Genomic DNA, 25,642 nt, shown 5'->3' with positions numbered 1-25,642 from the left:
AATAAAAAGCTAAATAACTCAAAAACCACAAATAATAAAAAATGAAAACCAATTGCAAATTGTCTCAGAATATCCTTCTCTACATCATACTAACAGTTAATTTAAAGGTGAACCCCTTTAAACTTTTTAAAGGGACAGTAACACCAAAAAATAAAAGTGTTTTTAAGGTAATGAAAATATCATGTAGTGTTTCCCTGCACTGGTAAAACTGATGTGTTTGCTTCAGAAACACTACTATAGTTTATATAAACAAGCTGCTGTGTAGCCATGGGGGCAGCCCCATTCAAGCACAGGATACACAGTAGATAACAGATAAGTACTACTATAGTTTATATAAACAAGCTGCTGTGTAGCCATGGGGGCAGCCATTCAAGCACAGGATACACAGTAGATAACAGATAAATACTACTATAGTTTATATAAACAAGCTGCTGTGTAGCCATGGGGGCAGCCATTCAAGCACAGGATACACAGTAGATAACAGATAAGTACTACTATAGTTTATATAAACAAGCTGCTGTGTAGCTATGGGGGCAGCCATTCAAGCACAGGATACACAGTAGATATCAGATAAGTACTACTATAGTTTATATAAACAAGCTGCTGTGTAGCCATGGGGGCAGCCATTCAAGCACAGGATACACAGTAGATAACAGATAAGTACTACTATAGTTTATATAAACAAGCTGCTGTGTAGCTATGGGGGCAGCCATTCAAGCACAGGATACACAGTAGATATCAGATAAGTACTACTATAGTTTATATAAACAAGCTGCTGTGTAGCTATGGGGGCAGCCATTCAAGCACATGATACACAGTAGATATCAGATAAGTACTACTATAGTTTATATAAACAAGCCGCTGTGTAGCCATGGGGGCAGCCATTCAAGCACAGGATACACAGTAGATAACAGATAAGTACTACTATAGTTTATATAAACAAGCTGCTGTGTAGTCATGGGGGCAGCCATTCAAGCACAGGATACACAGTAGATAACAGATAAGTACTACTATAGTTTATATAAACAAGCTGCTGTGTAGCCATGGGGGCAGCCATTCAAGCACAGGATACACAGTAGATAACAGATAAGTACTACTATAGTTTATATAAACAAGCTGCTGTGTAGCCATGGGGGCAGCCATTTAAGCACAGGATACACAGTAGATAACAGATAAGTACTACTATAGTTTATATAAACAAGCTGCTGTGTAGCCATGGGGCAGCCATTCAAGCACAGGGTACACAGTCGATAACAGATAAGTACTACTATAGTTTATATAAACAAGCTGCTGTGTAGCCATGGGGGCAGCCATTCAAGCACAGGATACACAGTAGATAACAGATAAGTACTACTATAGTTTATATATACAAGCTGCTGTGTAGCCATGGGGGCAGCCATTCAAGCACAGGATACACAGTAGATAACAGATAAGTACTACTATAGTTTATATAAACAAGCTGCTGTGTAGCAATGGCAGAAATAGAAAAAAAGACTATATGGCACAGGTTATATAGTGGATAACAGATAACACCATTATGTCCTACAGAGCTAATCTGCTGTGCAACCTGAGCCTTTTCTCCTTTCAATAGCTGCCCCCATTGCTACACCCTCTGCTGCTCACATTGGGGTATGACAGTTATTTTTAGTTTACTAGAAATGACATCAGGAATCAGGGAAATATTCTGTCCCTCCCCACCAACTGTCTCCATCCAGCACAAATGTCTCCAATAAATCCAGCCCTGGGCAGCCTGCCCCTCTGTATCCGCTATATCCACTATCCAGGCTCATTAGACTACACTGGTTTATAAGCTGCCATGTCCCATTAGCTGTGCAAGAGAGATATTTTCCTGTACTTCACATGGCAGTGGGTACTAATGGGTTAATCCCTGGTCACGTGACACGCAGGATATGATATAGCAGTCAATAAATTTGAATTCCAGCCCCACAATCCATCCTTCTTTTCCTGTGCGTGAGCTCGTCCCAATACAGCAGGGTCTCTGGCCTGTGACTGCTGAAGCTCCAGGGTTTAATAAATGTATCCTGTGAGGGTCTTATCCAGACCATGGCCTTCCATTGCCCGTACATCGCAGTAAGTTGATGGTTATGTTCCAAATGATTTAAGAATATAAACAAGGACAAGATCTCTCCTCAGGTTGCTCTGTTTAATAACTTGAAGCCTCCTATGGAATTACAATGTGTATTTAACATCCATAGGCAACTGTATATGCCTCAGAGTGTCTTAAATAGTGATCTTTGCTTTTCCCCCGGTTATGGGAAGTTCTAGTTAAGTGAATGATCTGCAGGAGAATTATCAGAGTGTCCGTGATGTATCTTGAGAAATTCAGCATCTTGGGAGGAACCGGCATTATGGGAATCTCAGAGTCTGATTGGAAAAGAACAACTAAATGAAGATAGAACTGTATTGCCTGATTACCTTCCAGCTCATGCAGTGTAATAGATTTGCCTACAATATGCAAGATAATTCACATCTCGTTAATAGAGGAGACCTTAACTGAAACATAGCTCTATATTCATCATCATCATCATCATTTATTTATATAGCACCGACAAGATACACTTTACCTTAGTTATAACAAACAGGGAATAAATGGAGGATAACAAACAAGGGTTACAGATACAATAGGATTAGAGGGGCCTACAAATTAGAGTTTACAAAGTAAAGGTTACGGGACAATTGAGACATTAGGATTTTAGAAACAATTTTGTGATTTATGATACAGCAAAATTGAATGGTACATTGAATAAGCTTCTTTAGACAGGTGGGTCTTTAAAAAAAAAGTTTGGAAAGAAGAAGAAAGTCTGACATCTCGAGACAGAGAGTTCCAGAGAAAAGCAGAAGCCTGAGAGAAGTCTTGTAGATGTGATGAGAGAGAAGTCTTGTAGATGAGAAGAACAACCCTTCAGTGACTTCTAATATCCTTATCATTTACAGCAGGGGGTACATTATCCCTTATAATACATGAGTGATACTCAGAGTTCCCTGTATAACTCAGCCTGCAGCCTTGTGTCTTTATATGGTCACAGAACAACCCCTCAGTGACTTCTAATATCCTTATCATTTACAGTAGGGGGTACATTATCCCTTATAATACACGAGTGATACTCAGAGTTCCCTGTATAACTCAGCCTGCAGCCTTGTGCCTTTATATGGTCACAGAACAACCCCTCAGTGACTTCTAATATCCTTATCATTTACAGTAGGGGGTACATTATCCCTTATAATACATGAGTGATACTCAGAGTTCCCTGTATAACTCAGCCTGCAGCCTTGTGCCTTTATATGGTCACAGAACAACCCCTCAGTGACTTCTAATATCCTTATCATTTACAGTAGGGGGTACATTATCCCTTATAATACAGGAGTGATACTCAGAGTTCCCTGTATAACTCAGCCTGCAGCCTTGTGCCTTTATATGGTCACAGAACAACCCCTCAGTGACTTCTAATATCCTTATCATTTACAGTAGGGGGTGCATTATCCCTTATAATACATGTAATGTAGACCTTAATTGCACACACAATGAATTAGCCTCATTGTGTATATGAAAGGTTGTATTTAGCTGAACGGTGTAAGTGTTTACACTCAGTTCTGGAGGGCAAAATAAAGGTGAAGTCTCTTAAAGTGACGGTCCAACAATTTAAGTTCAGGTGGAAGCATTTTTGCTCCTGACATAAAGTCACAAAGTTCAGGGGATACATCAAAGCCTGTGGTGGATCACGTTCTATATTGGGAGCCATACGTATGCCCCTTCCACATCCTCCTTCCTTTCCTTATTTCTCCATGGTGCTCCCAGAATGGCTTGGGCTCTTCTGCTGATGGCTTGGAATCAGACTGCCCAGGCCAGGAGGACTACTAGAGGCCCCATTGACCTCCTACAGTTGTATCTCAGAACAAACAGATAGAGGAGACCTGCTAATTGCTGAATAGTGCTGAAACCAGCAGGTCCTTATTAGCTTTGTCGTGTCCATACACAAGCAGATCAAGTGGGCAGATTATTGAGCAGTGTATGGGACCCTCCAACAGGCTTCCCCAATCGATACCTGGCTAAAAGTCATTCAGATGTCTATTGGGCAGGTTTAAAAATCCCGTTGGATCACGGACCACTTTGGTTTGTTGATGCAGCCCCCGTTGATCTGATCATTGGGCCCTAGGGCCCACAATTGAGTTAGGCTGATATCGTGCACCTCAATCTGGGCATATTTGGGAGAGATCCGCCAAACAAGCAAATCTGAGCTGTTTTGCCTCTGGGGGCGAGAGACTCTTCATACTTTTATACACCAGTGAGGGTGTCACTGATATAACTTTTATGTCTGGTTGGGGTCATGTGAGTACCTGTATAACAGGTAAGAAAACAATACTAATATTACCATTGGTTTCTGTTGCAGTTGCAATCTTTCTACTTGCCACTGTGTGGTGCCCTTCCTCTCCTACACTATAAACTACTGTATGTAACTACAGAATGGAGCCCTTCCTAGAGTCCTTCATTCTACTCTCCCACCACCAGGGGGCTCCAGTATCAATTCCACGTCCAATCCACCAGTTTCATTCACAGCCCAATTATTAAATAATACATAATGTATTGGCATTGCACATAGATACACAACTATGGAACCTACAGTCTAGTAATAATATATAATATTAGATATAATATAGATCCCATGCCAAGGCCACTCTGTATGGTGGGAGAACCCAACTCCTAGGCTACAAATGTATTGTTATTGTTTCTATTCAGGCCTCTCCTATTCATATTCCAGACTCTCATTCAAATCACTGAATGGTTGCTAGGGTTGTTTGGACCCTAGCAACCAATGTCTGAAATAGCAAACTGGAGAGCTGCTGATTAAAAGCTAAATAAGTCAAAAACAACAACTAATAAAAAATAAAAAACAATTGCACATTGTCTCCTTTAATTTAAGGATTTACTTTTCCCGCCATGTTGTGTATATTAGACATACACCTGTTTGTATTTGCACTTTGAAAAAGGCCAGGAATCTAGCTGGAACACTGGTCTCCACAATAAACAATTGTCTTCATTCATTTAAGACCAGTGATGGGAGAATCTGACCGGTTTCGCTTTACCAAAAATTAGTGAAATGGTGAAAATTTGCCGAAATGCATAGAAGTCTATGGGTGACAATTTTTTTTTTTTTACGTGCGACAAATTGCACATCAATTTCTTGACACGTGACAATTTTTTTCACCCATTAGAGTCTATAATCATCATTTTTGGCCAAGACTTGGCAAAAATTTACTCTCATTTGGGAAGAGGTGACGTGCGCCAATAGTCTTTACTCTCTGATACAATATTAATGGTGGTGTTTTAAATTCCTGTATTGTAGGATAAGCACTTTGCAATATACTGTATATTAAGACATCTAAAAAGTGTCTTTTTGGAGGTCAAAAGTAAGTGAAAACCAGATAGAGTGATGTACCCCATTTATTCTACTATGGAACTGCTGAAGGGAGCCGTCACCCCTCCATACTATAAAAATTAGGGATGCACCGAATCCAGGATTCGGTTCAGGATTCAGCCGGGATTCGGCCTTTTTCAGCAGGATTCGGATTCGGGCGAATCCTTCTGCCCGGCCAAACCGAATCTGAATCCTAATTTGCATTTGTAAATTAGGGGCGGGGAGGGAAATCACGTGACTTTTTTTCACAAAACAAGGAAGTAAAAAATGTTTTCCCCTTCCCATCCCTAATTTGCATATGCAAATTAGGGTTCGGATTCGGTTCGGTATTCGGCCGAACCTTTTGCAAAGGATTTGGGGGTTCGGCCGAATCCAAAAAAGTGGATTCGGTGCATCCCTAATAAAAATATCATCGATGTACCACCACCAGGCTAGGCATTGCCTGGCAAAGTCCACATCGAGATATATAAATTGTTCTTCAAGCTTTGCCAGAAAGGTATTGGCATATGACGGGGCGGCGTTAGATCCAATAGTGGCTCCACCGAGCTGGAGGTAGAAGTTGCCCCTAAAAGTGAAATAATTACAACGCAATATAATCTCCAATGAATGTCAACTCACATGCATGTAACCCATCACAATGTGGGATGGATGCGTATAAACTGGCCTCCCCTCTAGAACAGGGGTTGCTAAATGGATTACTAGCTCTGGAGGAACTACTTCCTTTCATAGTTTGTGGGACAGACCTGGTTAGAAAGTAAAGAAATCCATGTGCTCCACTGAGAACTATTGGCTGGTTCCCCAGGAGACAACCCCAGACTGTAGAGGTTCCTGTGGTCAGGTTCCAGAGTAGGATGAAATCCCTGTGAACAAATAACAATAACTGATTCCGTAAGTCCTTAATGTGATGAGCAGGAGATTTCCCCAATACTGCTCTTCTAGTTATGCCTGAAAGGATCAGAACTTTGCCTTTTAACCTTAACCCAAATTTTAGAGGCTTCAGCCAGATGTACAGTAGCAGGTCGACATGCAGCCCTTAGTTTAACAGATGTATTTTCTTTTTTCTATTTTCATCTTCTCATGTCTTCTCCATAACATCCATAAATGAAACTACCTTCTACCTTCTGCAGTTTTCCTTGCTAGACGTGTCATTGGAACATCAACTTGAGGAGGAGTCATCAGCTTCTCTATCTCATCCACTAAAGTGCTTGGCAATGAAGAAGTGCTTCCATTGGGATGTTTTCCTTCCTCCTCTACCTTTTGTGACGTGAGTGGAAAAAAACAATTGTTTTGAGTCGATTTAGCTGATAGATTGTCTGTGTTAATTGTCTTCTTACCTACTCCTGTCAACCACCAACAAATCATCCTCCTCTAGCTAATTAGTACCTGCGTTTTGTTTTGGAATACAAGTTTTCTATTCTTTGTAAGCAATTATGCCCCATGTCCAATTGTGCCTCCAGCCCTTCCAACTGCACAACAACATATGATACTCAATTATACTTTTATCTGCTATTATCCTTCTCTTTTAATGGCCCTTGAGATGCAAGAGCCCTGTGCCCTCTATGTCCCAACCTATAACTAATAGGGGAAATCCCCAGAATTTAAAATTATTGTAATAGATTGATGACTGATCCAAGAGGTGCTTTTGTATTGAATCAGCTGGGATTTTAGGTATAGTGGCCCTTCAAACCGTCCCCTGTTTCCCAAGATGATTATTAGACAAAGAAGCACCTCCATACCTGAACTTGTTCTACTGGTGCTCATGGTCCTGTCAGACAAAGTCATTAGCCCTGCGGCTAATAAATAATGGCCAATTGCAGGTGTAGATTAACTAAAATATGTTAAGCTCAACTTTGGGTGTTGCTAGACCTCTGACCTTCCCAAGTCCTTGAGGGTGTGCAAGAATCTCTATATCCAGTAGATACCCGACCACTGGAAGTACCAATCAGTAGGTGTGTATTCATCGAGGGTCATCATGGAACAAATTGGTCTTGAGGGTGCCTCATCTAAGAATGTTACATACAGGGTGGGACTAATTAATGAAAAAGAAGCAATGGTTGAGTCTGGCTTATCACCAATTATCCAGCTTAATGGAAGAAGGTCTCATAATTACCATGGAAAAGAAGATGGCTTTGTTGGCTCTATGAAGTTCATTGTACCCTCGTGATGTTCATTTAATCAACAGCCTTCCATTGTAGCCTTCCCTCAAACTGACATTTACAAAACAGTTTCTACAGTTTTCAATATACTTAAAAAACATTCTCTGCTTTCTAATTGCAACCCATGACTCAACGAGTTCATTATAAGCTTGAAATGCCCTTCGGCACCGCACTACGAAGTTTCCGTAAGATTAGCAGCATGAATCATGGAGAGATAGTAATACGTGTGATAACTATGACCAGTGCATGTGACTTGTTATTGCAGTAGAAAGCAGAAGATCACATCTCCACCGAGTAACAATACTGGTTACCCCATTGTCCTGTTGTTAATCAACCACAAATTTGACCAAGCCTAATTGACCAAATGCTCCAAGCATAAGCTAAGCATCCAGGGCTTTAGTTCTCTAGTGGATGTTTTGAGTTCAAACCCAACTTTACAGTCCCCAACACGTGGTTATAACCTTATTGCAGATTTATGAAACATTACCACCTTAATCATTCTTCCATAATTCCATTAGTATTTACAATAGATTTGTGTTGAGTTCAAATCACTATATCATTAGTCATCAATATCTCCCTATTGCTGAGCCCTCATCCACTGCTTTGGAAATCCCTAGGATGAGCAGCAGAACCAGCAAGGACACCCAAAGAAAGGCCTATGGTGTTATCCCCCTGTGCTTGACAACTACCCCTGCTCAGCAGGTCTGCCTAGTCTTCCCATCTCCCTACACCTCCCCTCTCAGCAACTGTCTCTTAGCCTCTATGTCTTCCTCCCATGCCCCAGGCATGTGCCTTTAATGTCTACCACTAGTTCAGCCCTGATTAGCAGTCCCACATTCCCCTGAATCTATTTTATGAATACAATACTATCCTCAACTCACTTACAATACTATCCTCAACTAGTTCTACTGATTTACACTCAAGAGTGTAATTGTATGTTAGTGCTAGGGAAAGTGTGAGTTGTGAAAAAAGCTGCTCCTTTAAAGGTTGGGCATTTGTTTATTTTAGGCTTTTCATAAAGAACCCCAAATAGCACAGAAAAAAACAAGCCCCTGTCTGGCATCTGGTATGTGCACTCTATTCTTCATAATCTTTTGCACCTCCACACCCAAACTTGTTCTACTGGTGCTCATGGTCCTGTCAGACAAAGCTTTTGCCTCACGGCTACTAAATACCTGCCAATTGCAGGTGTAGATTAACTAAAATATGTTAAGCCCAACTTTGGGTGTGGTTAGACCTCTGACCTCCCCAAATACTTGAGGGTGTGCAAGAATCTCTATATCTAGTAGATACCCCGACCACTGGAAGTACCAATCAGTAGGTGTGTTTTCATTGAGGGTTACCAATTGGTCTTGACGGTGCCTCACCTAAGAATGTTACAGACAGGATGGGACTGATTAATGAAAAACAAGCAAAGGTTGGGTCTTGCTTATCACCAATTACTCAGATTAATGGAAGAAAGTCTCATAATTATCATGGAAAGGAAGATGGCTTTGTTGGCTCTATGTAGTTCATTGTACCCTCATAATGTTCATTTAACCAACAGCCTTCCATTGTAGCCCTCCCTCAAACTGACATTTACAATTGACATTGACATTTAGAGTTTTCAAGATACTTCTAAAACATTTTCTGCTTTCTAATTGCAACCCATGACTCAACGAGTTCCTTATTAGCTTATAAACCTTGAGATTTCCTTCAGCACCGCACTACAACATTTCAGTAGGATTAGTAGCATGAATCGTGGAGAGACAGTAAAACGTGTGATAACTATGACCAGTGCATGTGACATGTGACAGTAGAAAGCAGAAGATCACATCTCCACCTGAGGGACAATACTGGTCACCACAAGCCCAATTGACCAAATGCTCCAAGCATAAGCTAAGCATCCAGGGCTTTAGTTCTCTAGTGGATGTTTTGAGTTCAAACCCAACTTTACAGTCCCCAACATGTGCTCATAACCTGATTCTAGATTTATGAAACATTGCCACCTTAATCATTCTTCCATAATTTAATTAGTATCTACAATAGATTTGTGTTGAGTTCAAATCACTATAGTCAGTCATCAATATCTCCCTATTGTTCAACATTCATCCACTGCTTTGGAAACCCCTAGGATGAGCAGCAGAACCAGCAAGGACACCCAAAGAAAGGCCTATGGCTAATTCCCCCCATGCTTGACAACTACCCCTGCTCAGCAAGTCTGCCTAGTCTTCCCATCTCCCCACACCTCTCAGCAACTCTCCCTTGGCTTCTTTGTCTTCCTCCCATGCCCTAAGCATGTGCCTTTTATGTCTACCACTAGTTCAGCCCTGATAAGCAGTCCCACATTCCCCTAAATCTATTTTATGAATACAATACTATCCTCAACTTGTAACTTCAGACCAGCAAGCCTGACAGTGTAGCAAGGGGGCAGCCAAGATCTTGAAACGAATACTACTGACTTTCACTCAAGAATGTAACCTTTTGTTAGATCTATATGAAATGACTTACACAGGCAGAAAACAAATATAGAAATGAATATACCTGTATACAGAATCAATCTCTCTCTCTTATTATTATATTATTATATCTCTCTCTTAATCCTTCTACTGTATAGCAGTCTCCATTGTGGCCTCTATTTGCTCTGGTTTCCAGGTGAACCTGCTCATGAATGATATTTCCGAACTTTCTCTGTTGTCATTTTTGCAGCTGCTGGATATGCTGAGATATGACAGCCCCAAGGAAGGGCAATTAATCTCATTGTGCCCAAATGAGAAGGGTAATAAGGCAAAGATTGAAAAAAGGATTGTGAGTTTTTGCCTTGAAGTCAGAAGCAGAAAGACACGGTTGAGCTTGGCCAAGCAGCTGGTTCAGGGGAGAAAGCATACAGGACCCAGACTGGCAGACTCTGTATCCAGGGGGAAGGGATTAATATTTTATAACAATTTATATGATCCGATTGACTCAGTCTCAGTTTGATGAACATCTATTGGGATTATATATAGATTCAAGTCAACGACACCTCTTCTTTAATATTTGTATGTCTTACTAATACATATCGATTATACTGGGGGGAATGTTGGGGGGGATACACCTAATTTGAGGCGCATAGTTAGTGTACCTTTAAACAAGGGATTGTGGGTAAGCAGTGAAATGAATAAAAATGAGTAAAAGTTATAGATATTTGTAAGTAGTTGGGGGAGGGTTAAACCATAGAGAATCTGCCCCGGGCGGGAGGCTCGTTGCTTTGTGCCGTAAGGGAGGGAGTGGATTGCAGAATCGTCAACTGTCAGTAAGTGACTCATATGGTTGAGAAATATCTGCTCCAGGCTAACGGCACAGAGGTTCCACGTAGGTGTAGCCACAGGGGCATCAGAATCCATGTACCTACTGACTACTCAAGGCAAAGCCCTGCACTGAGCATTTCTTATAAGCACATGGGCACCATGTGTGGGTATTTGTGGCACCATACCAATGGCTTGGCCATCACCTGCTCTAAACCAGCCCATTGGACATGCTCTTTCCTTTGTGTTTTGTGTGACTCATAGAGAGGGACCTATTCTCCAAAACTTGTCCTCCTCCCTGTCCCTTTCATTCGGGCTCAATGGGAGGCCAATGTTGGGCGAGTCACAAGCCCAGACCAAATTCTCCTCAGCCCCCCTGCTGATCACTGGGAGGTGTCTTCTCCTTCCTCCAAACTATGAGACTTCTTCATTTGCTTCTTTTCATCAGCCCACAGAAAGGGAAGAGGAACAATGGCTGATATTTACCTACTGCGTGTTACTGGGAGAGACAGGGGGCCGGTGGTTGCTGCCACGCCCAGCAGAAAGCAGTATTTGTTTGTCCTATGCTGCATTGCTGGTTCTGACTCTGGAAACAATAGAGCAAAAGTAAAATCCAGGGACTGGTCTGATTGCCATTTTGGAGTTAGGAAGGAATTTTCCCCCCTCTGAGGCAAATTGGCTTTGTGTTCAGAAGGGGTTTTCACCTTCCTCTGGATCAACTGACAGTTAGGCAGGTTATATATAGACTTAAGGTTGAACTTGATGGATGTGTGTCTCTTTTCAATCTCATTACTATGTTACTATGTTTGATCTACTCCAGCCAGCACTGATATTCCCACAATGCCTTGCATGTGTCTATCAGCTGGCATCTGCTACGTTGTTTGAATAGTCAGAACCAGCAGTGCATAGACTATTAGCAACTAGACAGATACTAGCAATTTGCTTTTGCACAAGCCTTTAATTACAGAGCAAAGAGTTAAGGTTTGACGCATGGAGCAATACACACCCCCAGGATGGGGGGGGGGGCTGTTTGGGGTTAAGCGCTGGATGGTTATTGGGTGAGTCACTGGGCGTTGGCTGGAGACTGTAAGAATCAGAGTTGTGTTCCCAGCAGCTCAGTCTCCAGCAATGGAACAGAGTTCTGTACTGGAGGCCAATTAGGGCCCTATACTTGGCCCTCACCCAATCAGTGTGCAGCTTATACCTTACATCAGGGATATCCCTGGCCTGTTATTGGACAACATCTCCCAGCATCCCCTGGCATTAGAGATACCACATGGGAGCCCCCCCATTCAGCTCTGTTCCCACAGTTTTTTTTTTTTTCAAAAACATGTTAAAAACAACAGATATGGGGCTAATTATAAGGGATGCACCAAATCACGGAGCTCTCATGAAGGTGCAGAAAAACATTTGTGATTTCGTTGATTGCATGACCTAAAGTCTGTGATTTTAGGGGTTCGGTCAGGCACTTGGAGTCAGCCAAATCCACATCCTACTGATAAAGTCTCGGCCGAGTGCTGAAGCAAATCCAGGATTTGGTACATCCCTTCGAATGATAAGATTTAAACAAAGAACTGGGCAGGTTGCATAAAGTCTCCCTATATTATATAACATTAACATAACTGCCATAGCACTGGAGCTTTTCATTGGAGCAGCCTCTTGCATATATAATTAAGTCTGCCCCCCACCCCTGCTTTGGCACATGCAGTAGGAGATGTGTCCCCTTTAAATCCACTGTCCCCACTGAGTTCTGTCTCTGCCCCTGGGCCTGACCCCTGATGCTCCCGAGCTCTGCATATACACCTATACCTACTCTGCTCTGCATATACACCTATACCCACCCTGCTCTGCATATACACAGATAACCACTCTGCTCTGCATATACACAGATACCCACCCTGCTCTGCATATACACAGATACCCACTCTGCTCTGTATATACACAGATACCCACTCTGCTCTGCATATACACAGATACCCACTCTGCTCTGCATATACACAGATACCCACTCTGCTCTGCATATACACAGATACCCACTCTGCTCTGTATATACACAGATACCCACTCTGCTCTGCATATACACAGATAAAGCATCTCTGGAAGCTAAAGTGAGTTGATCTTGATTTGGAGTGTCCCTTCTGTGCTGACAATTCTGCACTGATCTAGAAAGGGTTAAGCTCAGCAGAGCTCAGACAGATGCAGGTGCCGCATGTCCATCAGGGATTGGCCGTCCCATTACTCCAGGCCCTGTAGCAACTAATAAGGTGCTGACAGCCACTTACCTACCCCACTCCCTTGTCTATAGGAGGGACAGATGCCTTTGCTCTCTATATAAACTCTGCTTCTCCCTGTCACAGAACTGCTGTTTGTTTCTCTGTCTCTTCCTGTGTGGTCTCTTAGACTAGGTAAGTGCTTTCTACTTCTGCCTTTCCTTACTGGTGCCCTCTATCAGCCTGGTACCTTCTCTATAGCTTCTGCCTCAGCCTGGCATCTTACTCTGGGCCTGGCACCTTCTTCTATAGCTCATCCCTAGGTGTGGCACCACCAAAACATTTATTGGTAACACTAGATAGGTACCTAATATATAGAGACAAGAGGAAAGTGTTGGAAGGGTTACTGTCTGCTCTCTCTCATTTCCCTACAGAAATAGGGATTGGTAGTACTAGATAGGTACCTAATATATAGAGACAAGAGGAAAGTGTTGGAAGGGTTACTGTCTGCTCTCTCTCATTTCTCTACAGAAATAGGGATTGGTAACACTAGATAGGTACCTAATATATAGAGACAAGAGGAAAGTGTTGGAAGGGTTACTGTCTGCTCTCTCTCATTTCCCTACAGAAATAGGGATTGGTAACACTAGATAGGTACCTAATATATAGAGACAAGAGGAAAGTGTTGGAAGGGTTACTGTCTGCTCTCTCTCATTTCCCTACAGAAATAGGGATTGGTAACACTAGATAGGTACCTAATATATAGAGACAAGAGGAAAGTGTTGGAAGGGTTACTGTCTGCTCTCTCTCATTTCCCTACAGAAATAGGGATTGGTAACACTAGATAGGTACCTAATATATAGAGACAAGAGGAGAGTGTTGGAAGGGTTACTGTCTGCTCTCTCTCATTTCCCTACAGAAATAGGGATTGGTAACACTAGATAGGTACCTAATATATAGAGACAAGAGGAAAGTGTTGGAAGGGTTACTGTCTGCTCTCTCTCATTTCCCTACAGAAATAGGGATTGGTAGTACTAGATAGGTACCTAATATATAGAGACAAGAGGAAAGTGTTGGAAGGGTTACTGTCTGCTTTCTCTCATTTCTCTACAGAAATAGGGATTGGTAGCACTAGATAGGTACCTAATATATAGAGACAAGAGGAAAGTGTTGGAAGGGTTACTGTCTGCTCTCTCTCATTTCCCTACAGAAATAGGGATTGGTAGCACTAGATAGGTACCTAATATATAGAGACAAGAGGAAAGTGTTGGAAGGGTTACTGTCTGCTCTCTCTCATTTCCCTACAGAAATAGGGATTGGTAACACTAGATAGGTACCTAATATATAGAGACAAGAGGAGAGTGTTGGAAGGGTTACTGTCTGCTCTCTCATTTCTCTACAGAAATAGGGATTGGTAACACTAGATAGGTACCTAATATATAGAGACAAGAGGAAAGTGTTGGAAGGGTTACTGTCTGCTCTCTCTCATTTCCCTACAGAAATAGGGATTGGTAACACTAGATAGGTACCTAATATATAGAGACAAGAGGAAAGTGTTGGAAGGGTTACTGTCTGCTCTCTCTCATTTCCCTACAGAAATAGGGATTGGTAGCACTAGATAGGTACCTAATATATAGAGACAAGAGGAAAGTGTTGGAAGGGTTACTGTCTGCTCTGCACTCAGTTTGGATGTAGATTAGGTAATTTTATTGGCTTTTCCTTGGCCCTCTGTGCTTCTATAGGGCCCACAGTACAAGGCTCTGACACAATGTTCCCATGGGAATGACAGACCCCTTTTCTCATCACCAGGAATCATGGCTGCAAATCTTGAACAACAGATCATCCAACTGATTGGCACTTTCAAAAAGTACGCCGGCAAGGACGGAGACAGCTCCAGCCTGAACCAGGCTGAACTGACTGAAATGGCCATGAAGGAATTCCCCTCTCTGTGTGTAAGTACATTGGCTGTCTGAGACATGCGGCATCTCCCTCTCAGTATCCGACATGCGCACGGGGGCTATCTGAGCTTTTGGCCACTCTTAGTGATTGTATTAATATGTCTGTAGGATATCTAACTCCACCTCAACCCGTTAATCCCTTCGACAAAACCCCCCCAAAAAAATACAGAAATACAGAGAAGGAATGTTCTGGGCACACAATAAGCTATACCCTCATACTGTACTGTCTAAGGGAATCAATATGGCACCTCCTCCTCCCATATGTATAAATACAAATATACAGAGAAGGAATGTTCTGGGCACACAATAAGCTATACCCTCATACTGTACTGTCTAAGGGAATCAATATGGCACCTCCTCCTCCCATATGTATAAATACAAATATACAGAGAAGGAATGTTCTGGGCACACAATAAGCTATACCCTCATACTGTACTGTCTAAGGGAATCAATATGGCACCTCCTCCTCCCATATGTATAAATACAAATATACAGAGAAGGAATGTTCTGGGCACACAATAAGCTATACCCTCATACTGTACTGTCTAAGGGAATCAATATGGCACCTCCTCCTCCCATATGTATAAATACAAATATACAGAGAAGGAATGTTCTGGGCACACAATAAGCTATACCCTCATACTGTACTGTCTAAGGGAATCAATATGGCACCTCCTCCTCCCATATGTATAAATACAAATATACAGAGAAGGAATGTTCCGGGCACACAATAAGCTAATAATAATGTGATTGGTGACTACACTGGGGAATATGATGTCCATGTTAGTCGTTAATGCAGAGTCTCTCTGGCCAACAGAAAAACGAAAAGAAAGATGAAATTCTGAAGGGGGTCTTTGGCAAGATGGACATGGATGGGGACAAGAAAGTCACCTTTGATGAATTCGCAATGTTCTTCTGTTTCATCACCATCGCCCTAGAGGGGAATTTGAACAAGTGAATATTGTTGTAGATTTGCTCTACGTTTGATGTCAATAAAACTGTCAGTTTGTATTCTGCTGTCACTTTGTTTTTCCTTGCACAATGAAAGTGAAACCAGTGATGTAGTGGAAATAGTTCTGTGGTGGGACAAGTAGGCAAGTCCTCTCAAATGAGCCCCAACGTGATGGTTCCCTTGATGTCATGGAGGGTTGGAAGAAGTAGGGGCTGCTCCATATTACTGGGTCTTTGCCTGGGTCTGATACTGGCCATGGTGGCCTCAGCTATAAAAGGCAAGTGGTTGTCAGTAAAAGGATCTTAATGTCACGTCCTGAACCACATGAAGGTCCTCCAGGGCTTAAGGGGAGAGGCCCATCTAAAAAGAACTTATGAATTGCTCTACTGAGTAGTATATTTTAGCTCCTGTAACCAATAGGAAACAAAAACACAGAACTACAAACACTGAGTGAGTCACAGTCCTGGTGTGAGTCGGATTGTGGTGACCTAGTCCTGTACAATGTTGGTGCAGCCTCCTACTCCAGGCTCCTACACATGAAGCAGATCTTGCCAAGTTAGGTAAAAGGTGATGTCTGAGGAATGTCTTCTACTCAACAGCCCCAAAGGCCACTCATTATAATGACTAGAGCTGGATCTCCTTTACGTTTCATTTGTAAATTTGTCTCTTTGTAAGGAACCATGTGGTTGGGTTTCATCATCTGCAGAAGGAGGTGGGAATGTTCTAGAATCCTGCTGGTTTTATGGCTCCATGTTCTTGAATTCATTGTAGCAGTTGCTCATGCCAAGATGGTGATCTCTGCTTCCAAGACCAGGAGTCACCTCAAGCAACATGGAATCCTTAAACAATGGTCAACACTAACTACCTGTCCTATGACTCAAAGATTAAGAGGGTTAAATAACCATTTAGAATATATTTCATTACAAGATAATTACAGGCATTGCTATTGATTTCCATGTCTAGAAAGTACATTTTTTAGCCAACTGACTGAGACAGACATTAAGGAGCATTCTCAGTAGATGAGGCTGCTGGGAAATGGATCAATTCATGAACTGGATACAACTAGTTATTGCCCAGGCTATTGGCTTTTCTTCTTACAGTCTCTATTAAGGCAGTGGTTGATCTCCTTGAGATGCAACAGAAATATCAGAACTCTGCCATGAAGTATATATAAGAACCCAAATATGACTCTTATTCAATTATCATTCAAGTGCTGTCTGGCATAAAAGGGCATTAACTCTAATTAACGTAATTTGCCTCTTTTTAAGTTCCTGGTAAGGCCTCACCTGGAGTATTCAGTGCAGTTTAGGCTCCAGTCCTTAAGATGAAATGTGTATCTAGTCTGGGATAAGGAATGGTTTTCTCATTCACCAAAAATAGTGAAATCTCCTTTCCTCCCCAACAATGAATCACTCATTCCCCCTCTCTTGGTAGGGAATCCCATAACTTGACTGCCCTTACAGTAAAGAACCCCTTCCTATGCTGATGGTGAAATCTCCTTTCCTCCCCAACAATGAATCACTCATTCCCCCTCTCTTGGTAGGGAATCCCATAACTTGACTGCCCTTACAGTAAAGAACCCCTTCCTATGCTGATGGTGAGATCTCCTTTCCTCCCCACCAATGAATCACTCATTCCCCCTCTCTTGGTAGGGTATCCCATAACCTGACTGCCCTTACAGTAAAGAACCCCTTCCTATGCTGATGGTGAGATCTCCTTTCCTCCCCACCAATGAATCACTCATTCCCCCTCTCTTGGTAGGGAATCCCATAACTTGACTGCCCTTACAGTAAAGAACCCCTTCCTATGCTGATGGTGAGATCTCCTTTCCTCCCCACCAATGAATCCCATAACCTGACTGTCCTTACAGTAAGGATACTAGGGGTGTATGTGTATGGGAGGAGATAAAGGAACAGAAGGAAAGCATCAGCAGGAGGGTCAGAAGTGACTTTTATTGGCATTTCATACAAAATATCTGATTTACTTGCAATGAAACATCATTTCCCCCAGAGAGATGGCGATGTAACAGTAGAACAAGGCAAATTCCTTGAAGGTGACTTTGTTGTCCCCATCCATGTCCATCTGTGCAAACACCTTCTTCATAATGTCGTCCTTCTGATCACTTTGCTTTTGGGGAGAAAGAGACACCGTGTCATGGAAAGGATAGAGGGGCACCATCCCCATTATATCTTTTGTGTGATACCCCAGAGCATAAAGTGAAATCATATGGAATAAGTAATGTAATATATATATATAATAAACTGCTTATTCCATGTGATTTCACTTGATACCAGTATGAAATAAGGACAAGTCTGGCCACCCACGCTGCACCCCAGGATTTAGGGAGCCCAGGTACTTACACACAGGGTGGGGAACTCCTTCATGGCCAACTTCCGCAGCTCCTCCTGGTTTAGGACGCAGTCATCACCGGCGTATTTTTTGTAAGTCTCAACCAGGTCAAAGATGGATTTTTCCAGAGTGGATTTTGGGCTGTTGGCCATGACTTACTGAGAAGAGAATGGGGATCTGTTATTCTCATACATTTTGCTTGCGAAAAACATGTTCATGAAGTTTCAAGTTTGTTGTGTGAGTGAAAGTCTTCCAAAGTCAAGGAGGGACCCAGAAACCCAAATATACCCTGATGGATCCTGATTGACTGAGTAGCCAATCCCAGGGCCTAAATGACCTTTCACCTGTTTCATTCCTTTCCTCTTGATATATCACATACAAAACTCATATTTTCATTTCCAGCAATATTTTTACAAGATACAGCTATGTGCTAAAGTAACCGAGGAACCTGATAACCAACACCCAGCTAGAAAAGGAAATTTAGATATCAATGGTTATTAAGGTTATGATAAATGTAAGTTACCTAAGAGTTAGTTGTGCCAAGGAAAACCTTTCTGCCCAGATACAAAGCTATCCTTGGGCAGATAGAGTGTCAGTCTTAGACCCGCTTGGAGAGAGATAGAGTACCAGTCCTAGATCGGGCTCAGAGGGATAGAGTACTAGTCTTAGACCAGGCTTGGAGAGAAATAGAGTGCAAGTCTTAGATCAGGCTTGGACAGATAGAGTGCCAGTCTTAAACCAGACTTGGACATATTAATAGTTAACAAAGGTTAACAACCCCTTTAAATAGACAAACTGACAGGCTTAGACTGAGTGCTCAGTGCTAGACTTAGAGAGTGTGTCAAGCTTAAACAGAGTGCCAGGCTGATACAGAGTGCCAGGCATAGAGAGAGTGCCAGGCTTAGAGAGAGTGCCAGGCATAGACAGAGTGCCAGGCTTAGAGAGAGAGTGTCAGGCTTAGACAGAGTGCCAGGCTTAGACAGAGTGCCAGGCTTAGAGAGAGTGCCAGGCTTAGAGAGAGTGCCAGGCATACACAGAGTGCCAGGCTTAGAGAGAGAGTGTCAGGCTTAGAGAGAGTGCCAGGCTAAGAGAGAGTGCCAGGTTTAGAGAGAGTGCCAGGCATACACAGAGTGCCAGGCTTAGAGAGAGAGTGTCAGGCTTAGACAGAGTGCCAGGCTTAGAGAGCGTGCCAGGCTTAGAGAGAGTGTCAGGCATAGACAGAGTGCCAGGCTCTCACAGATAGAGTAAGAACAATGCAGGACCTCGCACACCCTACGAAATCAAAGAGACGCCGGGTGCACAAGGGTAGAGGCTCGGCCACCTCACAGAAAGATACAACAAGAAAAAATCCGATGACACACAGGACTGCAGGAAATCTTCAAATTTTAATTTCAAAGTGGAGTGCAATGCAACGTTACTGGGAGAAAAACCCCTTTGTCAAGCAGGCTTGACTCTCTCTCCTGTGTGCCATCAGATTTTTTCTTGCTGTATCTTACAGATAGAGTGCCAGGCTTAGCGAGAGTGCCAGGCTTAGAGAGAGTGCCAGGCTTATAGAGTGTGCCAGACTTAGAGAGTATGTCAGGCTTAGACAGGCTGATACAGATAGAGTGCCAGGCTTAGATAGAGTGCCGGGCTGATACAGATAGAGTGCCAGGCTTAGACAGAGTGCCAGGCTGATACAGATAGAGTGCCAGGCTGATACAGATAGAGTGCCAGGCTTAGACAGAGTGCCGGGCTGATACAGATAGAGTGCCAGGATCATACAGATAGAGTGCCAGGCTGATACAGATAGAGTGCCAGGCTTAGACAGAGTGCCAGGCTTATAGAGTGTACCAGGCTCATAAGGAAGAAGTAGCAGCTACTTACACAGACTGGATCAGGGGAGGAATGTTATGAAGAAGTTGCAGAAATGGTCAGTGAGAGGGAGCGGTGCCACTTATAAAGTGCAATGGATCTGCCCCCCTTTGGGTGCTGAGAGGCCACGTTATTGGATGGCACAGTCTCACTGCCTCCCCTGTGTTACTGGGGGGCTGGTTAATGATATGCAAATACCAGACACTCCCAACCAATCCCGTGACTCATCTTACCCTCAGGCTTAACTCTTTCCCAACTTAGTGGAGAAATGTCCCGACACAAGGGCCCCACCCCAAACGGATCTTCAAATTCTGATGCCTCTGCCAAGGAAAGTAGTGTTACCCCCCCCGACATAACCTTTACCAGCCCTCCCTGGATATTCTCTGTGTGTCTGGATTATACATTGGCACTTGTATTTAATTTCATTTGCACCACATGTTTACAGTTTATTGTAATGTACAGTATAGATGTGCCCCCAGCTGTTACCCTCTATAAATACCCTTGGCATGAATAAGAAAAGAAAATGAAACCAAATTCACTTCCCAACTGCCGAGTCGCTGTTTGCAGAGGAGAAGGTGGTGAAGTCACAGAGAACAGTGAGCTGTTCCTTATCTCAAAGGCTGCAGCTTAGGGTTTGTTTATACAGAGCTCCTTATGACTGCTGCAACTTTTACCCCTGGGGCTCATGGGTGTCTAGTTGTACCACTGACGCTCAGGGAGAAAGGTGATGGGAGACCACTACTAACACACAGCTGATTTGGGGGCAAGGCACCCCTGTCATTCTTATCTGACAACAATGGGAACAGCAATGGGAACTGTATATTTCTGGAGATGTCCCTATGCTCCTCAACCCAAGCAAAGTTCAAAGAGTCACCCTCACAGTAGCACCCAGTTTGTCCATTGCACTGGTGGGTGTTGCCTGGGTGACTTGAGAGGTGCTCACGCTTAGGGCATTGCTATAGTGAAAGAACTTGTATCTGATGGGCTTTATGGGAGCCGCCTGGACATAATGAAAGAACTAGACGAGTCTTTGTGCCAAGATTTAGGACCTTTCCTTTACAAACAAGAGTCAAGTCAATAGCCCCATAAATAGACAGAAGCAGCTCCTTATCTTGGGAATCAAGGGCCGACCAATCAAGCAATGTTGTTACCCTTCTTTGGGTGCTCCATATAAATGCTGAGCTCTCACTGTGCCTGTTTATCCCCTCACTCTGCCTCTTGGGGCTTCTCTCTCTTCTCTCTATTTATTATATTAGCATAACACAGTGTAGCACCCTCCTTATTCTCTACAAGGACCCACCCCTCCAGCTACACCCAGCCAGGGCTTTCCTGTCCCCTATGCAATGCTGCCACCTAGTGGGGAAACACAGAAATGCTGGAGAGAAAACTAGACTTGTCTAAATATTGAGAATAAGACTTGGAAGATAAATCTCTGCTACTCTGTAATTAAATGATCCACAGAGTCATGTAATGGCTTATTAGGCTGCAGATGTTGATTCAGTTATCAGGCTGCTGAAGTTTAAAGGAAAACGATAACCCCAAAATGAACACTTAAGCATACCTCCCAACTGTCCCTTTTTCGGAGGGACAGTCCCTCTTTTGACAGCTCAACCCGCAGTCCCTCATTTGTACTGGAAAGTCCCTCTTTTCTCTGCACTGAACAGCCAGAAAAAGAAACAAAGTTTCTCACTTAATTGGCTTTTAGCAGAGAGTCCAGAACAGCTAACAGGTGCAAATAAGATACTTTGTAACAATTTTGAGACACAAAAACACAGTTTAGATAAGGAGAAATATTTTCAAACTTTCATAACCTGCCAAATTTTGTAAAACAAACATGGTAATTAGGGGGTGTGGCCACAGAAAGGGTTGTGTCCAAAAAATTACGTGCGGAAAAAAAATATTGTCCCTCTTTTTACTTCCAAAATGTTGGGAGGTATGACTTAAGCAACAGATAGTTTACATCATATTAAGTGGCATATTAAAGAATCTTACCGCACTGGTCTATATATTTAAGTAAATCTTGTTGTACGGGGCCCCGTGATTTCTAATGGCGGCCCTGTCCATGCCGCAGGTAATTTTTCATTTTCGCAGGCAGAAGACCAGGGAAAGCAGTTCGGGGAGATTAGTCGCTCCAAAGAAGAGGTGATTAGTTGCTGGGTGACTAAACATCCCCGAATCTCCCCGTGTGACCTTACCCTAATGCATTTGGACAAAAAAGTCGCATAAGAAAAACGCCCATTGACTTTAATGCATTTGGACAAAAAAGTCACCAAGACAAAATTGTCACAGAGACAAAAAAGTCGCCATAAGAAAAAACACCCATTGACGTGGAGTAAGAAAAAACTGTTTTTGATGTCCATTGACTTCAATGCGTTTCGTGAATTTTTTTGCCATTTCGCGAACAGATTCGCTCATCACTATTTATTACAGTAAAGCTTGAGACCAGCATGGAGAATAAACTACTAACACATAAAAAAACCCCAGCACCACAGTGCAATTAAAGCGCAATTATAGTGAAATCATCAGGTTACTTGGCACATAAATGAATTAGACATGGGGAGAGTATAAGGTGAATATGCAAATCAGTATATTACATACAGGGAAACCTTTGCAGTGGGGAAATTCCTTCCCAGTTAGTCTGTTTTGCATAAGCAAAGTGATTAAAACTTTGGTCACAGTTTGTGCTCTCCCTATAATAAAAAAACTCCATTCACTTTGCTTTGGCTGCAATTAATTGGGATTTTTCTTTTATTTGTGTAGCTTTTGTAAGGTTTCTTTCTATGGTATATAGCTGATAGCTCCAGCCTGTTTAATTAAGAATATAATGGGGACATCAGACAAGAGCAGACTGAGCATGTTCAGTAGTTTGGAAAGACAAAAGATGGAGAGCTACTGTGGCATCTTCAGAGGCATGGATCTTTAGTTCTATAGAGCTTTGGTGACTTTGGGTAAGTACAAGAGCCTAAAACACAAAGACAAACATTTCTAGCCATATTCTTTTTTAGACCTTTGTGTCCCTTTAAAGGAATACTGTCATGGGAAAAAAACATTTGACTTGTGCTCTGATAAACTTCAATCACTCTTTACTGCTGTACTGCAAGTTGGACTGATATCACCCCCTCCCTTTCCCCCCCAGCAGCCAAACAAAAGAACAATGGGAAGGTAACCAGATAGCAGCTCCCTAACACAAGATAACAGCTGCCTGGTAGATCTAAGAACAACACTCAATAGTAAAATCCAGGTCCCACTGAGACACATTCAGTTACATTGAGAAGGAAAAACAGCAGCCTGCCAGAAAGCATTTCTCTCCTAAAGTGCAGGCACAAGTCACATGACTTGGGGCAGCTGGGAAATTGACAATATGTCTAGCACCATGTCAGATTTTAAAATTGAATATAAAAAAATCAGTTTGCTCTTTTGAGAAATGGATTTCAGTGCAGAATTCTGCTGGAGCAGCACTATTAACTGATTCATTTTGGAAAAAATTTTTTCCCATGACAGTATCTCTTTAAAGACTTTATTTCACACCTCCCATCTGCTTGTCCAGTATCCTGAAATGCTAGTCCTGCTATTGCTGCTTCTTCACCGGCATTCTTTCTTTTCTATAATTTTGTTTCATTCAACAGGCAAAATGCTTCAGTTGAAAGTTGAAAGCAGATTAGAATCTAAATAGAAATTCTCATCTCTGTCCTCAGTTTAGTCAGGACATTGAGGAAGAACAATACCACAACAGCAAATTAAAAATACAAAAAGATCAATACAATTTGGAATTTAACAGTAATATAAAATAAAACAAAATAACCATTTCCCAGTGGATAGATAAAAGCAAGGGACCTGTCAGTCACTTTCCAAAATCCACTATGTTCAGTCCTCTGCATTCCGAGGTTCTTCATTGGCTGATCTACATTCCCTTCTGACCAATGTCTCTCCATTTCACAGCAGACTACATAGAATTCACACTGGAACCAGTTTTATATATTGACATAATAAGGATCCGATTGCATCACTTGGAAAGACTAATCCCAAACAACCGACTATATAATAATAATACAAAAAAAGAGTAAAATAATAAACCAGATATATTTAAAAAAAAAGCTAATTGTCTCTAAACACAATAAATGAGTTAGAGTTACTAGACCCACTCTGTAGTAGTACAGAAGTCTCCACTAGAGGCTGAAATAGCGTATGTGTTAAAGAAAAGTTCATGTGAACAAGATCCAGAAGCCTAATGGAATACACCCTAAAGAGTTTAGATCATTTATTACCAGTCACATTTCCTAGTTTCTCTGACTTCTTTTTATCTGCCATTGTACCTATACCGAAGCGGATCCCAATATTCAAAAAATGAATACAATCTCAACCTGGCAATTATAAGTCAGTAAGTCTGACATCTGAAGGGGACACGTTGTTTACAAGTTCGCTAAGAGATCACAATCAAGAGAATGTTACATAAGGGCATAGAAGGTAATGTACCTGGGTTCGCTAATTACACAGAACTTTGCATGATAATTAAATTCATCCAAGTAACCTTGCAGGGAGACATTGATAAACTGAATACTGGGTAACTTATTCTATGAGAGAATATGTAAGATATGCACCTGGGATTCAAAAATATGCAGCTACTTATATCCTCAATGGAACTACATGAGACAAATCCATAATGGGGAAGTATCTGGGGGTATTTGTGGGCAACAAACTGTAACAAGCAGTGCCAGTCTGCAGCATGAAGAGCCATCACTGTTCTGTATTAATAGAGGTATAGATCCACAGGGGTACAGGGTAATTCTTCCACATTTACAATATGACCTGAAGGTATACTGTATACAGTGCAGCTTTGGGGTTTAATGATCAAGTGGAACATTAATGAAATAGAGAAAGTACAGAGAAGAGCAACTAAGCTGATAAAGGGAATGGAAGGGATCAGTTATGGGGAAAGACAAGTTGGGATTGTTACACTGGAGAACCATATAAGAGGGATATGATCACTATATATAAATATATAAGGGGATATGATAACTATATATAAATATATAAGAGGAATATGATCACTATACCGTATATACTCGTGTATAAGCCGTCCCGTGTATAAGCCGAGGTACCTAATTTACCTAAGAAAACTGGAAAAATGTATTGACTCGTGTATAAGCCTAGGGGCTGATTGAAAATCAATCTGTACTTTGTACAGGAACGCTCCTCTAGTCATATAGACAGCCCTGCTGAGAATAAGGATTGCACTTCCCCAAGCAAACAGCGTATAAGAAATTCAAATCCCGTAATATCGGATCCCTCACCTCCCTCTCCATAGCGCATCAGGACTCTGTGACTGACGATCGCCGCCCGGAGCAGGTCCAGGAGCTCCGGGCGGCGCGTCCTTCCCTGCCGGCGTCCTTCCAAAATAGCGGCGCCCATGGCCGCCACGTGGGGAGAGGCGCCGCCTCTACCCACGTGGCGGCCATGGGCGCCGC

At 42.3% G+C, this 25,642-nt stretch overlaps 2 protein-coding genes across 3 annotated transcripts; one reads left to right on the top strand and one right to left on the bottom strand.

Moving 5' to 3' along the window:
• Window positions 1-1,975: 1,975 nt before the first annotated feature.
• Window positions 1,976-16,033, top strand: LOC108700425 (protein S100-G). 2 transcript variants are annotated; one of them, XM_041574587.1, is made up of 4 exons: window positions 1,976-2,091; window positions 6,563-6,699; window positions 14,874-15,016; window positions 15,840-16,033. In XM_041574587.1, the coding sequence occupies exons 3-4, from the start codon at window positions 14,879-14,881 to the stop codon at window positions 15,978-15,980; spliced, it is 279 nt and encodes a 92-aa protein (XP_041430521.1). In that variant the 5' UTR covers window positions 1,976-2,091; window positions 6,563-6,699; window positions 14,874-14,878; the 3' UTR covers window positions 15,981-16,033. The 2 variants fall into 2 exon arrangements, with proteins under 2 accessions (XP_041430521.1, XP_018089084.1); XM_018233595.2 differs by lacking the exons at window positions 1,976-2,091; window positions 6,563-6,699 and adding an exon at window positions 13,106-13,259.
• Window positions 16,034-17,907: 1,874 nt separating this feature from the next.
• Window positions 17,908-20,341, bottom strand: LOC108700424 (protein S100-G). Its single transcript, XM_018233594.2, has 3 exons — window positions 20,190-20,341; window positions 18,335-18,481; window positions 17,908-18,101 (listed from the first exon to the last, which is right to left on the bottom strand). Exons 2-3 carry the CDS (start codon window positions 18,473-18,475, stop codon window positions 17,955-17,957), a joined length of 288 nt encoding a protein of 95 aa, XP_018089083.1. The 5' UTR covers window positions 18,476-18,481; window positions 20,190-20,341; the 3' UTR covers window positions 17,908-17,954.
• Window positions 20,342-25,642: the final 5,301 nt, after the last annotated feature.

The sequence above is a fragment of the Xenopus laevis genome, chromosome 8S (genome assembly GCF_017654675.1).
Source record: "Xenopus laevis strain J_2021 chromosome 8S, Xenopus_laevis_v10.1, whole genome shotgun sequence".
Taxonomy (NCBI): domain Eukaryota; kingdom Metazoa; phylum Chordata; class Amphibia; order Anura; family Pipidae; genus Xenopus; species Xenopus laevis.
The sequence above is the reverse complement of the archived record's forward strand: the minus strand, read 5'-3'. Positions and strand labels throughout refer to the sequence as shown.